The 15,729-nt window shown below is 38.6% G+C and overlaps 1 protein-coding gene across 2 annotated transcripts; it reads left to right on the top strand.

Annotated features, from left to right (window-relative positions):
- The first annotated feature begins 5,099 nt into the window (after positions 1-5,099).
- On the top strand, positions 5,100-12,676 carry LOC115742999 (protein DETOXIFICATION 40-like). Of its 2 annotated transcripts, XM_048285362.1 has the most exons (8): positions 5,100-5,146; positions 5,252-5,631; positions 5,953-6,584; positions 8,345-8,401; positions 8,937-9,175; positions 11,325-11,443; positions 11,540-11,626; positions 12,345-12,676. In XM_048285362.1, exons 2-8 carry the CDS (start codon positions 5,287-5,289, stop codon positions 12,408-12,410), a joined length of 1,545 nt encoding a protein of 514 aa, XP_048141319.1. In that variant the 5' UTR covers positions 5,100-5,146; positions 5,252-5,286; the 3' UTR covers positions 12,411-12,676. The 2 variants fall into 2 exon arrangements, with proteins under 2 accessions (XP_048141319.1, XP_030533433.1); XM_030677573.2 differs by lacking the exon at positions 5,100-5,146 and having other exon boundaries at positions 5,155-5,631; positions 11,325-11,440; positions 11,537-11,626.
- The last annotated feature ends 3,053 nt before the right edge of the window (positions 12,677-15,729 follow it).

Below are 15,729 nucleotides of genomic sequence, written 5' to 3'. Positions count from 1 at the left end.
TTTCGGATGAATTAATTTCCTAAAATAGAACTATGCCAAAACAATATTTATCTTACATATTTTAGAGATTAAATTGACCTAAACCCTAATATATTAAGATAGATTATTTTAGGCATAAAATTCTATTTAAACATGCAATTTCTATCCTAAAATGAAATCTAATCTAATTATTTACGAAAAATATTAGATATGCAATTATCTACATGATGCTATTTTTTGAAATATGCAATTTTCGAATATGGAAGGTGAATGAATGCAATTTTTTTTAGAATTTTTGAAATTACATACAATCCAAATCAAATTAGGTAAGTGAATATGTCAATCAATGCAATCAAGAAAGTGGATATATCAATCAAGTTTTGAAATATTTGGTGAATATTTGAGTCAATCTTTAATTCGTAATCCTATGATTAATGATTGAACCCAAATCCTTGCCTAATCGAGTATTCCATCAATAATCCTAAAGATGGACGTTCTCGATCGTGTGACAAGTTGCGGATTAGGAAAGAAAATTTTCCTAATCTACCTGCATTTTGAAAAGATATCCACTTTGATGCAATGCGATCAAGATATGCAATAAATCACAAAATAAGCAAGTGAATATATCAAAGTTCAAGATAGGAAATTTACCTTTTCTTGCAAAATTTGTACTTTCCGCAAATTGCACACCAAGCTTCAAGCGATGGACCGAACGGCTAGGGAAATTCGTACGCACGATTAGGATTAGCAAAGTGAAATCACAACAGCTATTTAGCACCTTAAACAACACCGAACAGTGGAGATATTGCGCCAAAAAAAGTGACAATCGGTCTCAAAGGACTAGCAAAATCTGCACTGAACCATTAGCAATAACACCCAAAAAACTGCATTGTTTTTTAACCTAATAGCGACTAAATTGAGCACCAGTGATGAAATCAGCCTTAAACGACAAAGTATCCAACACCAATGCACAAGGACTTCAAATGCTAAAATCTAGCTCGAAGGACACCAGACAGCAACGGAAAAAGGCTTGGACAGCAGCTGAAACCAGTGTGGACAGCAGCGATTTTGGACCTTGAATAGCAATCGGAAGCACCGAACAGCAACAAGGGATCTTCGGTTGATAAGTAGAGGTGTTGAACAGCAGTAAAAGACCTACGACCCAGCAGGCAAAGGTGCCGAACAGCAGCAAAAATCGGCCTCGGGGGGAAACCTTCAACCTTTCTCACCGTTTTTCCTCTTCACGCCAATCTCACGTGAATTTGATGTACGTGCAGAGAATCTTTGCTCCCCTCTCTTTAGTCGCTCATGGGTCTCTTTTATAAGCGACAGAGTCTAGGTGAATGAGAAAGAAAGAAGATTTTGTTTCCTTTTGTGGCTTTTTTTTCTTTCTGCTCAAGCCCATGGACACGTGAAGATATCTTTTTTCTTTATTTTATTTTTTTGTGTATTGCAAGTCCATATGCCCCCAAGAAGAACGTGCCATGCTTTCATAAAAGATATATTGCTCAAATAATAGGGTGAACTATGTCTTTACGTATGAGATTGTCTCTTGTGCAATATTTCTTTTTGTCCTCTCACCCGAAAAATCTGCATCCTCATAAGATCTGAGATCTTTTCACCAATGGGCTTGGACGAATTTTCATCATTATGGGCTTAGTCCTCTTAATATATATATATATATATATATATATATATATATATATATATTTGTGGCTATATACTGACAATGAAAGTAACCCCCAATGACATTGTAAATTTCAAGGATTTCCTCCAATTATTGCTAAAAATTACATGGAAGCTTGGGTCCATTGCTTGTCAATTTAAGCTCAATTTTTTTGCCGTCGATGCAGATAAATGTTAATGCAATGCTTGAGAAAAATTAAATATGTTATGCATGAAAATTATTTTTGGCGAGAACTAAAGCTAATTCTCATTTTTTTTTTATGAAAAATGAATAATTTAAGGAAAATCAAAATTTAGGTGTCAACGACTCCTAGTAGAATTTCTACATTTATTCTGTCTTGCAATGAAGATGATTAACCATTCATATTTACATTGAATGTGAAAAAAACTTTTCTATTGAATTGATGATGTTTCTAATAAGTGTCGTTTTTTCCCCTTATTTTTGTTTTGTTGAGTTTATTATTATATTAAGGCTCTGTTTGTTCCACAGAAAACAACTTCCAAAAGCAAGTTTTTAGAAAATTTTTGACGTTTGGTTCACAGAAAATAAATTAATCAAGGAAAATATTTTTTACCAATAGAAAAAATACCTTCAAAAGTGGGGAAAATGACTTCCTCTTTTCAAAAAGAGGAAGTCATTTTTTATTCTTTTTATTCTTTTTATTCTTTTTCTTTTTTCCTTCTTCCTTGGTTAGTCACCGGCCATGGCGACGACCGGTGATCAGCCACATAAGCGGCTCGAGCTTGCGATCCGGCCGAGATTTGGTGAGCTCGAGCTTGCCTATGGCCGCCGCCGGCCTATCACAGTGGAGGAAGAAGGAAAAATAAAAAGAAAGAAAAGACTCTAAATAAAATATTAAAAAAATTAGATTTTTTGTATTTACACAAATTGTTCACGTTGGCATGAGCAATTTTCAGCTAAACGACGTCGCAGAAAATCAAATTATAATTTTCTTACCAAACGACGGAATGTGTTTTCAAGATCATTTTCAGGTCTCAATAAAATAATGAAAAATTTTGTTATTTTTCTGAAAAATGACTTCTCAGAAATCACTTTAAAAAATATATCACATTTTTTGCAAAACAAACGGAGCCTTAGTTAAATTTTTTTTACCAGACCAGGAATAAAAAAATTTCTTGGGAAACCGGACAAAATAATTTATCCAGTTTCCATGATAAAAATGTGTGGTGGAGGCAGAACCGTTGCTTTCTTAGGCTGGCATTGATGGTAGGCATTGACCATAAAGACAAAGTGCTGTCATAGCACTGTTCAGATTCGTGTGCATTGTCAGCTCAACTGGTAACTCGAACAGGCATTTAGCTTTTTAGAACTCTCTGAATCTGGGAAAGATCAAATGATAAACATACAGTGCTCTCATAAGCATACTTTACAATTATCAACATGTTCTTTTCGAACATTTAATGTGTCATGATATATAAAATCATGTACTTTATTCAATCTGTAAGAGATGGGATTTATCTTTTAACTTTCAGCTTTCTATGAATTTGAATCTATATATATTTTAAAGTTTAGATTTCGAAGTGAAAGTCACAAGTAAAAGTTTTGAAATAATGGCATGTGCGCAGTCGACGATACTCCTAATTTGAACGCACGACACCCTTTTTCTGTGTTTCACCAAAACAAAGGGAAAAGTTAAAAAAAAAAATTAAATCTATTACATTGATACTAATTCAATTTTAAACATTTTAATTAAATCAATTTAGTTAGAAATCTTTTTCATATTGATAACAATTCAGTCTACCCAACCAATTTAGGCCGAAAATCATAGACATTAATGTCGGTCATCCTACGTAGCATGGCCAACACCGATGTGAACAAAATTTTGAAATATTTTCTTTTTTTTTTCCTTTTATTGTCCACCGACCCGGGGCCATAATCGGCAAGGGCTGGCTTAGTCGGTGAGTGGCGAGTGGCCACCGGCAAAAAGAAAAGGGAAAGAAAAAAACAAAAAAAAATTGAAAATATTTACGTCGGCGCCGATTGTGCCACGTAAGATGGCGTCCACATCGTTGATTTTCAACCTAAATTAGCTAGATAAATCGAATTGGTACCAATGTGAAAATGTTTATGCCTAAATTGATTTAATTTAAAGGCTTATAACTGAATTGGTACAAATGCAATAGGTTTATAATTTTTTTTTGTATTCCCCACCCCCCACAAAAAAAGTTGACGATTCGAGCTCTTTGCCGGCTATTCAAGGTTACCAGGCGGATTTTTTGAGATCAAACTCGAATTCTTTTCTAGAGGCAGCAGCTGCCACATACTCGATCCAATCAAATTGTATCCATGAGCTTTTCACGCATTTCAAACGGCGAAGAGCTCGATCCCAACTTCTATATTAGGTTAGTCTTTCTTTTCACTAGAGTCAAGTCGAGCTATGTCGAGTATATGGAAATCGAATGCTCAAAGTATCCCCGAGCTCAAAACGGCCTTGACCTATCAATCATTCATTTCGAAACTTCAAGTTCGTTCCTCGTCCAAGACAACAAATTGACAGTTTGTTCGGATCCGGCTGAGCTCATGGAGGAACGATGGCGACGACTGGGGTTGAACATTCAAGAGCACCCGCGGACAGTCGTTGGCCCAACCCCAAGCGACACCTGCAACAGTCAATTTACTCACGACTCACGAGTACAAATCGAAGTGAGACTTTCCTTAGCTCCTCGAATTCGTCACCCATGATCGAAAAAACCATCTCTTTCGTCAAGCGGTTCCCTTGATTGCGTAAGCCACGACGCCATCGCAACAGTTGCTGCTCAAGTAGAAGAGTCAATGGCAACCTTAAAAACTTGCCCCAAAAAAGAAAAAAAAAATTTGGTGCAACTAATACTCAGGAAACACTCGGATTATCATTATAAAGGGGATGATTGTCCAAAAAATCTTAAACCTATTTAATTATGTCAATTTAGTCCCGAACAACAATTTGACAATTTAATCATAAACCTTTCAATTATGTTAATTTAATCTTAAGTCTTTTTAAAATTTTTCAAATTACTCCTAAACCTATAATTAGGACAATTGGCCAAAATGACTATATAGATAATTTTAAGGACTATATTAACAAATCTTCGAAATGTTCATGATTAAATTGACACGATTGAAAGGTTTATGATTAAATAGCCAAAATTATCAAAGAGTCCAGGACTCAATCGGCACAATTGAAATATTTAGGAGTGAATTGGCCCGTATTTTTCAGACATTTTTTTCATAAAAAAAAAGGGGAAAGGGAAAGGGTTGGTGAGAAATTGACACGTGTTATTTCTTTTTCATTTTGATCCTTAGTAAGCTGCGGGAATACATAGAGCCACCAAGAGAGATGTTGACAGGGGCTGCGTTTGATTCTTCTTCTTCTTCTTAGCACTCTTGTACACGTGTACGCTCGCATGCACAGTCGCCATTTCGAATCTTCTGTGGCCCACGTTCTTCGCTTCTATCCTCCATCTATAAGACTTAGAATTTGAGCAGATTATTTGGAACCCTTTTGATTTCTGTACGTTCACTCTCTCCTCTCCATCTCAATCCACCCACTCTCTCTCATAAACTGCTGAGAGAGAGAGAGAGAGAGAGAGAGAGAGAGAGAGAGAGAGAGAGAGAGAGAGATGGACTCGAGAGGAAGAGATGGCATAGCCAGTGATGAAGGCGACCTGCACCAGCAACCGCTGTTGCAGCCCAAGCAGCAGCCGACCTCGGCGGAGCCGGTGAGCTCGGCCCTTGAGGACATGCTGTCCGACACCGACTTGCCCTACTTCAAGCGCCTCCGGCAGGCCACGTGGATCGAGCTCAAAACCCTCTTCCGCCTCGCCGCTCCCGCTGTCATCGTCTACCTCCTCAACAACGTCACCTCCATGTCCACCCAGATCTTCTGCGGCCACCTCGGCAACCTCGAGCTCGCCGCCGCCTCCCTCGGCAACAATGGCATCCAAATCTTCGCCTACGGCCTCATGGTACGTAATCATTTTGTCCATGGCATCAGTTTCAATAATCTTTCCTCAAAGTTACGCAAGCATGTTCTACATGATTTGTCCCGGAACCTTAAAAGACCTCGGTTAGATAAGTAAGGTCCGTGGCGGAACCAAAACGTGGAGAAAGAATTGTACTTGCCCCAGACTTCCATAAGTTTTTTAACATTGGACGTAGACTCTTCACTCGTGTACAACAACTTTAACTCGCATAGGCCTAATGAATCGCTTCATTAATGTTCTACTTTGTCACTATCAATTGCAAAAATTGCTGGCCTGTGCATTGATTGATTGTCGGCCGTGTAGCTCGGGATGGGGAGCGCGGTGGAGACGCTGTGTGGGCAAGCCTATGGCGCCCACAAGTACGAGATGCTTGGCATCTACCTCCAGCGGTCGACCATCCTCCTGATGGCGACTGGGATCCCGGTCATGTTCATCTACATATTCTCCAAGCAGCTCCTCCTCCTCCTCGGCGAGTCCACCTCCATCGCGTCCTCGGCAGCGGTCTTCGTCTATGGCCTCATCCCCCAGATCTTCGCCTATGCCGCCAACTTCCCAATCCAGAAGTTCCTGCAGTCGCAGAGCATCGTGAACCCTAGCGCCTACATATCCGCGGCCACCTTCGCCGTGCACCTCCTCCTCAGCTGGATCGTGATCTACAAGCTCGGGCTCGGCCTCCTTGGGGCCTCCCTCATGCTGAGCTTCTCGTGGTGGGTCATCGTGGTTGCCCAGTTCGTGTACATACTGGTGAGCGACCGGTGCAAGCACACCTGGAGGGGCTTCAGCTCGCAGGCCTTCACGGGCCTGTGGGAGTTCCTGAAACTCTCGACGGCGTCGGCGGTGATGCTGTGCTTGGAGACTTGGTATTATCAGATTTTGGTTTTGATCGCCGGTCTGCTCCAGGACGCTGAGATTGCCTTGGACGCTCTCTCCATCTGGTACGTCCCAAGCTGCCCATGTTTTCTCTTACTATGTCGTGGAAGCTTTCGGTTCTTCTTCTTCTTCTTTTCCGATTCTTTCGACCCATTATAGATGGGTACTATTGACTAATACTAGGCATGCTAAAGTCGGTCTACGACAAGGACAACTTAGAATAATACGGAGCTTTCTTCCGGAGGCATATTTCACGTGATCCACTCATTTAAAGGCGCACTTATAAATTATCACATCACGTAAGAGAAAGCACCAAGAAAGTCTTAGACTCATTGCATTGACACTAATTCAGTTCTCAACCTTTCGATTGGACCAATTCAATCCTTAGCCTTTTAAACCGATACCAATTCGGTCAATCCGGCCAATTTCAACCGAAAATTGCTGACATGGACACCAGCTGCCTTACGTAACATGACCGGCGCTAGCGTGGACAAATCTTATAAGGAACCCTTAGGTTTTCGGGGCATTACCCTTTTCCGCGTCATATACTAAAATAGTGATCCCATTAAGTTATCGATCATCAATTTTTGATATAGTATTTTTTTTTCTCAATTTTTTTATTTTTTTTTATTTTTATTGTTTCTTTGTTTCATTTTGGCCAGCGAGGGTGACCCCTCACCCGGGGGTTGACGATGGCCTGGGCGAGGGTCACGATCCTCACCGGCTACCATGAGAAAAACACAAAATAAAAATAAATGAAAAGAAAAAAATACTAAAAATTAAAAAATTTATTTACATCAGCACCAATCGATGCCATAGAGGATGGTTGACATCCACGTTAGCGATTTCCCGCTAAAATTGATCGGACGGATTGAATTGGTATCAATGTAAAAAGGTTTATGATTAAATTGATCCAATTAAAAGATTTAAGACTGAATTGGTACCAATGTAATATGTTTTGAGACTTTCTTGGTACTGATCCCATCACTTAATACATCAAGTTAGGTACCCATAGGCCGACCGATGCACAAGCCGGCCACTGTACCCTATGGTTAGGTGAATACGGCTTTAGGATGGCAAGTTGGACCAGTGCCTACGTACTTGGTCGTTCCGGACACAAGAAAGTGAGATGAACAACGACTTGTTATCGAGCGAGCCGCTTTCATGCAAACGGACAACGATGCATTCATTGCGGCTCGATTCGTCCGTTCACCATCAACCGCCGGTGGATTTCTCTCCTATTCTACAAGAGCACATGATAATTTTTCTCTTACATCCTTAGCAAAATGTCCAAAACCAAAGACAAAGTAGTTGAAAATTCCCCAAAAATAGGACAGGCCGGGCCGGTCTCTCCTTTTTTTCCAATACCCTTTTTCGAAGACAACGGGAAGCGGAAACAGGCCAAGGGGGGCAATTCCCATAACTTACATATGGATTTTGCTAGCATAACAATTTGAGAATAACGGCATGTTATGGGCCATAAGTTCTTGAAAAAGTGGACTCCGTAATAATTTTAAATAATAAATTTTTATATTTTTTTCGTGGCTTAAAACAGAAGGATAATTTTACTGTTACCGGAAGAATGTTACATAATCAGTTATCGAATTTGAATGAAAAGAACATGTGTTACTAGCCCATTTAAGCCAACCATCTCGTGCCGAGCGTCGCGTGGATAATTCCATCCTAGGCGACTAGAAAAATCAAAATCTCTCTTGACACACCTTGTTTTCCTCCATCCTTTACATTGCTTTTGTTTGTTCTAATTATTGTCCCTCTTATCTTGGGAACCAACTGATCAATTTTTTTGTACCAATTGATGTTGCAGCATGACAATATCCGGATGGGTCTACATGATTTCTGTGGGATTCAATGCGGCTGCAAGGTCAGTCAAGAAAGTTATTGCAAGCATTGTCATTGGAGTACAGAAGCAAAAACCGCTTTTTCACGTCCGTTCTCAGTTCAATTAAAATTCACATGCCCTTAACTTTAATTTGGTCAGGCCATTCGTGTTGTTTCGTATTAAATCATACTGGCTCGATGTTATTTTTTGCATCACTACCTAAATATTTTAATGTGACCACGGAAAATTTACCATCATAAATGAGTAAAATGCTGTCAAGTCATGTTAGGTTTAAGCTAGTCGAGCTGGGTACGGATTTTACCTAAATAAATACCTGTGTCGTGTTCTCATGTCACGTGAAGAATTGCAACCCTTAATCAGCATGCAAGGTCTCATGATACTCGCACTTGGGTGAAAATCTAAAACACAAGAGAAGTCGGTATTACATTTGCCCGACGTATATAAATTTCACATATGCATTCATTACATCCTAAATAGTGTCTATCAATATGTATTTTTTTTATATTCTTGTGAATTTAGACACATTTTTTTTCCTTTTTTTAATATTTGAATGCAGTGTGCGAGTGAGCAACGAGCTAGGAGCTGGACACCCGAGAGCAGCAGCATTTGCGGTGATAGTGGTGACGTCCAGCTCGTTCCTCATCGCGGTCTTCCTGGCGATCGTGGTGATGGCGTTGCGCCACGTCATCAGCTACGTCTTCACGAGTGGGACCACCGTCTCCGATGCCGTGGCCGAGCTCTCTCCCTTCCTCGCCGTCTCCATCGTCCTCAATGGCATTCAACCCGTTCTCTCTGGTAAAGTCCCATCACATTTTACTCTCTTTTCTTTGTCTTCCTAAAACCGATACAATTCGAACATGTTTATCTCAAATTATTTTTCAACTCGCGGAACTGAAATTTACCCTCGGCCGCAATCACTTCCAAAATGATCGTTAAGTGTCCTATACGTCATCCATTGAGGTTGTCATGCCGGATTTGTTTTAAGCATGAGTTTGTCAAATTGGATGACATGAGAGAGACCGATGGTTGAGTTAGGCGGAACTGTAGCAGTGTGTTAAATTAGGACCATGATATCACTTTAAAGGTTTCCGTAGTTCGGAATATAATTAAGGATAATTTTTTGTACCAGTTTAGAACTTTGCATGATATTAATCTATTTAAAAAAAAAAGTGAATTCTAAATCATTGTTCACATATACAATTGGAAAAATCAACAGACGAATGAATCATGACAGAGAGATATTTTAAACTCATTCTACTAAATCAAATCGACATCTGAACTCTACTTGAAACAAGGTATATTTCGCAAACTTTTCGCCCTAGAATCAACAATACCTCTTTCATACCAATGGTGGAAAATAAATATATAGTCTTCAAATATGTCTACTTTAAGTTAGAAAATTTTTAACTTCTCAATGTACAGGGATTGGAATGACTAACATAAAATTCCACGCCGGCGCTATCTACCGTATAAGAACTATAATTTATTCGAAGACTATCGCAGAAGACCGAAATGAAACGCAAAATGAGAAAATTCTTTCAACATTGCAATAAACAAAAGACATCTTTTAAACTAATTAGATTCCAACATACGTCATGTGCTCGGAAAGCAGTGGCCAATTTGAACCGTAACTCCTCCCAATAAAGACAAGAAAGATGTACGTTGGGACCCCACGAGTAATAATAAATCACTAGCTAAGTTCTTGCTTGCTTGTAATTATAGGCTTTTCAGTGTCAAGCAATCTATTGATTAAGTAGTTGAGAATTGGCTTATTGTGCTTGGTTAGTGGCAAATATTTGTGTCTAATCAATCCCTATGATCATTTGTAACCTCTAATTGCTTGACTTTAGTTTGATAAGTCATCACTTATGTGGCAACAATCAAATCCCATATAATCATTAATCAGCACATGGTGCTTAACTTTAGTGTATTTTTTTTGGACGGATTACTTTAGCTTGGACTAGCCCAAATCTCGTGTCATACCCGAGTTGAAAATACTTTTTGATTGAAATATTTTGTTCTGCTTTCGCGCGCGCACACACATATATATATGGAAAATTGCAAAGGTTAAAGAAAAATTGTATATTTATATAAAGTAATCAAGCCCTTCTTTGTTTTTGATTTTACTAGAATAATGGGATGGAGCTTTCTAGTGCTTGTGTGGTGATGTGGTCCGAACACAAAAATCCATTCCACCTGCTTGTCTATTTGAATGTTAGATCATGCTAGATTTGATTAGAACAGAAAGTCATCGTCATCCATCCCATTGGATTTGGACTTTGTACTTTGGCATGATGTTGGTGTCGATTATATTTTCAGAATGAGTTTTTTCTCTTTCCGCGACGAATTACCTAAAGCAAGTACGATAGAGACTCCATTGTTGATTTATTTTCCTTCGTAATTTTCTTATCATTAGTAGAAAGATCAGAAAAACTGGCTGAGTCACGACCTAATGAGGTCGTCCATTAGCGAATAGTCCTAACATTTTGGAAAGAACATGGTAATGTGGCTGCTCTGTTGGCCGTTCCCAACATAGAAACCAAATCAAACTAGAATGAAAGAAGGGTATGTCAGTGTTTCCACTTGCAACATAAAGAGTCCAACAAGTCATTATCGTCGTTTTCATTATTACATCCATCTAGTGATCCCTCTGGTGAAAGATGACGAGTGTGAGGAATACGATAATGGGGTCTTGTCGGGATGTTCTTGTTCGTCTCTTCTCTCTAAGTCTTTCTCTTTTTCTTCACCACGAACACCAACACAAGAAGCAACACAGCAGCTAACAGTCCTAGGTTCTGTTTGCTCTTTCGTGGGCTGGTCGTTGAAAGTATCTGTCTGTGAAGACACACTTGTCTCGAAGATGAATTTGCTTGGAGGAAAATGATCTTGATCACGAAAACTTATCTTATCTTCTGCGTCCTTTTTAATATCTTCTTTTATATAGGGGTGGCTGTTGGGTGTGGGTGGCAAGCTTTTGTTGCGTATGTCAACGTGGGATGCTATTACATTATCGGAATTCCGCTTGGTTGTCTCTTGGGCTTCAAGTTTGATTTTGGAGCTAGGGTATGGAACTGAGAACTCTCACGAGCTTAATAACATTTCTCGGAAGATTAGGGTTAGACGAATGATAATGATCTAAGAGATTGGGTTGTGGTGCAGGGAATTTGGTCTGGTATGATTGGAGGCACTATGATCCAGACTTTGATTCTTATCTGGTTCACGTACCGGACAAACTGGGACAAAGAGGTAACTACAATGGGATTTCCCCCAACTGTCCTTAATTTCTTTACCTAGGTTTCATGATCGTCATCATGCATGCATGGACAGACAAGATAGAAAAAAAACAAAAATATCCTTCTGGACCTCATGATCGATGAGTGGGCAAGGTTTATTTTCTTTGAGCTTTCAAAGATGAATGATGGGAAGCTGATAAGTATCACTTTGGGTCGAGTAGGTTTTGGCCAACTTTATAGTGATGTCTGAAGTGAGTTAATAACTCTAAGGCAAAGGAGTTGCTTAACAAAAGATAAAGTCGACCTAACGTTCTTGGTTGACTTGTTTATAGCCTGCGATTCTCGACACTTTAATATCAGTCTGAGCAAATCTACGTTTCGACATGCGGATAAGACAACGTACTCGAAGGGTGAACTCTGAAAAATCATGTACAGCACTCCTAACGTAATTTTAATTGGATTTGATTTTCACTGTGCTTCCAAATCATGGTTGGCTATTAGCTATTGGTCACACTTCAAATGTTCCCATCTAATGAATCCTAGAAGTCACATCTTTAGCAAGTGGTTTGCTTTCAAGAATTAGAATGCGACAACCGCAAATATCATTATCTCGAGGAATAGGCTCGAATAGAAAAGATCATTTTGCTGAATAAAGCCATGATTATTCTTCTCTTTGTATTTTTTTTTTCTTATTGTAATCTTAATGTGCGTATAACATTTGGATTTTTCAGGTTGAGAAAACGAGAAGTCGCCTGGATACATGGGAAGACAAGAAAGAGCCTCTCTCACATGAGTAATGTGGATCTTCCAGCATGACAATTTTCCAGCAAAAATAAAGGGTGAAAAAAAAAATAAGAAAATCAACATTTAGGACAAGATACGAGTACCTTTCTTGATTGGAAGCAGCCATTCTTGGTCCCCATGTTCTTTTTTCCTTGTTCTGTCTTTTCATAATCTAAGCTTGGTTTATTTTCATTGTTATTTGGAGGCCTCAGCTCGTTGACTTATTTGTATTCGCCCATCATTAGTTGGCCAAAAGATTTTCCTTTCACCATCCAAACAATTCCTCAAGTTTCCATGCATGTTTTCTACTCTTATATATACCTACAATTCTTTTCTCAACTCGAAGTTCTCAAGAAAAATTAGGGTTTGTACCCACCCCAGTCATCTCGACATGCGAAAGGACGAATGTATTGCTACCGCAAATCAATTTACGTCTCGTGTGAGCCGAACACGATCATGCAAGTATTACATTGCTCTTAAGGTGGATTGATGAATAGATTGCTTTTGTCATCAAGTAAGGGTTGGGCTAATCAAGATTACGCAGCCCATACGGAGGTTGTGTCCAGATTCATGGGCAAGCACCACCATAATGCAGAATGTGCACTACTGAAAGATATATAAGCTTCTCAAATATTGTCTCAATGCTTCTGGGATAAGCCAAAAACTTGAGTTACAATTTCATAGCTCGGGGCAACATAAAGGAATAAATTTATCTGGATTTTCATAAATGCTACAAAAAATACATATATTGTAAAATTGTATTAAACAACAAAGGAAAAATTGTCAACAAAACCCTAAACCTTTCATACTTTTGTCAATTCAGTTATAAACTTTTTAAGTTTGCCGATTCGATTCTATTTACCAAAAATCACTGGCGTGGACACCAGCCGTTCTATGTGGTACCACCAGCACTTATGTGAATAATTTTTAGTAGTTTTTAATGCTTTTATAAAAAAAAAAATCATTTTCTTTTTATTTTCTTTCCCCTTTTTTTTCTTCTCTGGCTTTAAGGTTGGTGACCCCGCCGGATTAGGGTAGGCAGGGGTCACCGGCCCCTAGTCAAGGGCCGTGAAGCACTCCGCAATCGCAGGCGAGGGGTCACGGCCCTCGCCCAAGGTTCGTCGGGGGTTCGTAGCCAGCCTTGAACCAGAGAAAAAAAAAATAAAAAAAATATTCAAAATTTGAAAAAAGTCAAAAAAAGTATTAAAGAATTATTAAAATTTACCCATATCAATGCCGGCGATGCCATGTTAGAGATTTTCGACGAGTAGGACTGAATCAGCTAAAAGGTGAAATGATTTAGGTTTGAATTGGCAAATTTAAAATGTTTAGGATTGAATTGACAAAATTGTGAAAAGTTTAGGATTTTTTTGATAATTTTTCCAAACAACAAGCAAACGAACGGCAAAGGCCCCATGACCCCACTTTTGATCCGTCGATGCTGGCTATTGTAAAAGTTTAGTCAACCTTGACATGACATATTTGGGAACTTTAGTGAGCGGAACAACGGCGTCAATTCATCATACATGAGTTTGAAGGTCAAAGGTCGGACGTCGGACTTTGAAATCTTATCCGATTTGATTTTGAGCTAGAGAGGCTGGTTGAGGGTCATCTAAGTGCATATGAGATTGATACGGTAGCACTAAGATGTATCACAATCTTAGTTAGAATCAGAATTACTTGTGAAATTAATGGCAAGAAGATGGAGATCGCTCGATACTTAGTAGTTGCAATCCATTATAATAAGAATTACTATTGAGTCATAGACCTTTTTCCCTTTTTTCTCAGCCTATTTTTATTTATTTATTTAGAAGAAATCAATAGTTGAAGAATTGAAGCTGAAGATAGTCAACCGATGGGTAGGTTTTGAAAGGTAGACAACCATTTTCCCGGATATCGATAAAGTAATCGATTCCCTGACCTTCATGCATGTTGCAGTGCTTTGAATGTGAACTTCAGACATTGTTCCCCACGTGACAGTGAAAAACCTTTAGCCTTGTACAAAGATTTTATTTTTTTAAATGCTCCTATGAGGACATTAATTTATTAAGTTAATTTATTTAAGGAAATTTTTTTTTACAACTTTCCTAGCTAATTGCGCTAGGTATAACCTCATGTTAGGTTTGAAAATCTATCATTTATTTGTTAAGTATATTTAACGAATGTATAATAAGAACCTTTTAAGAAACTCTTATGGGAATAATTATTGAGGTCGCGTTAAGAGATTTTCTCGCTCGCGATGTGTGTGTGAGCATTCGATGATCCCATTACAACTTTTCTAGCTAATTGCGCTAGGTGTAATCTCATGTTAGGTTTGAAAATCTATCATTTATTTGTTAAGTATATATTTAACGAATATATAATACGAACCTTTTAAGAAACTCTTCGGGAATAATTATTGAGGTAGCGTTAAGAGATTTTCTCGCTCGCGATGTGTGTGTGAGCATCCGGTGATCCCCTCAATAAGCTTGGACTATGACCTGCCTTAATTGCTTAGATAACTGAAGTGTTGCCGATATAAACGTGATAGCTAGGAAGCTATTGCTTGCATGGATTGCTCTCGACAAAAAACTAAGATACATGCAGGGTGTACATACAAAAAAAGGGGTTTTTTTTTTTCAAGAAGATTTACTATATGTTATTCTCCATGTCGATGGGAAAATTGTCGGAAAATTCTTAAACCCATTTTACGGCGTCCAATTCAATTTTAAACATTTTTAATTATTTCATCTTAGTCCTAAATCTATTGTACTGCTGTCAATTCAGTTTTGAACCTTTCAATTATGCCAACTTAGTCCTAAACATTTTGCCAATTTGTCAATTTAATCTTAAATATTTTCACGATTTGTTAATTTAGTCCTTCCGAGCAATTTAATTGAAAATCGCTGATATGGTGGTCTAGTCAATGCCAACAGTCCTACATGGTGCAATAGACGTTGACGTAGATGATTTTTGCATTTTTTAAATTTTTAAATTTTTTTCCTTCTTTTTTATTTTTTCCCCTTTTCCTCCGCTAGCCATCGCCGGGCTTAGCGAGGTTCGCCTTTACTTGGGCTAGTGAGGGCGACCCTAGCTCGAGGCCGATGAGGGCGAGGCGAGGCGGGCCCGGCAACCTCCCCGGGAGAAAAGAAAAAAAAGGAAGAGAAAAGAAAAGGAAAAAAAATTCAGAAAATTAAAAAGATTACCAAAATCGTCCACGTTTGTGTCAACCGTGCCACGTAAGAAGGCCGGCGTTGACTAAATGGTCACGTTAGTGATTTTCAGCTAAAATTAGGACTAAATTTGCAAATCATCAAAAAGTTTAGAACTATATTACCATAATTGAAATGTTTA

The sequence above is a fragment of the Rhodamnia argentea genome, chromosome 9, assembly GCF_020921035.1.
Source record: "Rhodamnia argentea isolate NSW1041297 chromosome 9, ASM2092103v1, whole genome shotgun sequence".
Classification (NCBI taxonomy): domain Eukaryota; kingdom Viridiplantae; phylum Streptophyta; class Magnoliopsida; order Myrtales; family Myrtaceae; genus Rhodamnia; species Rhodamnia argentea.
This window is presented reverse-complemented; position numbering and strand designations above follow the sequence as displayed.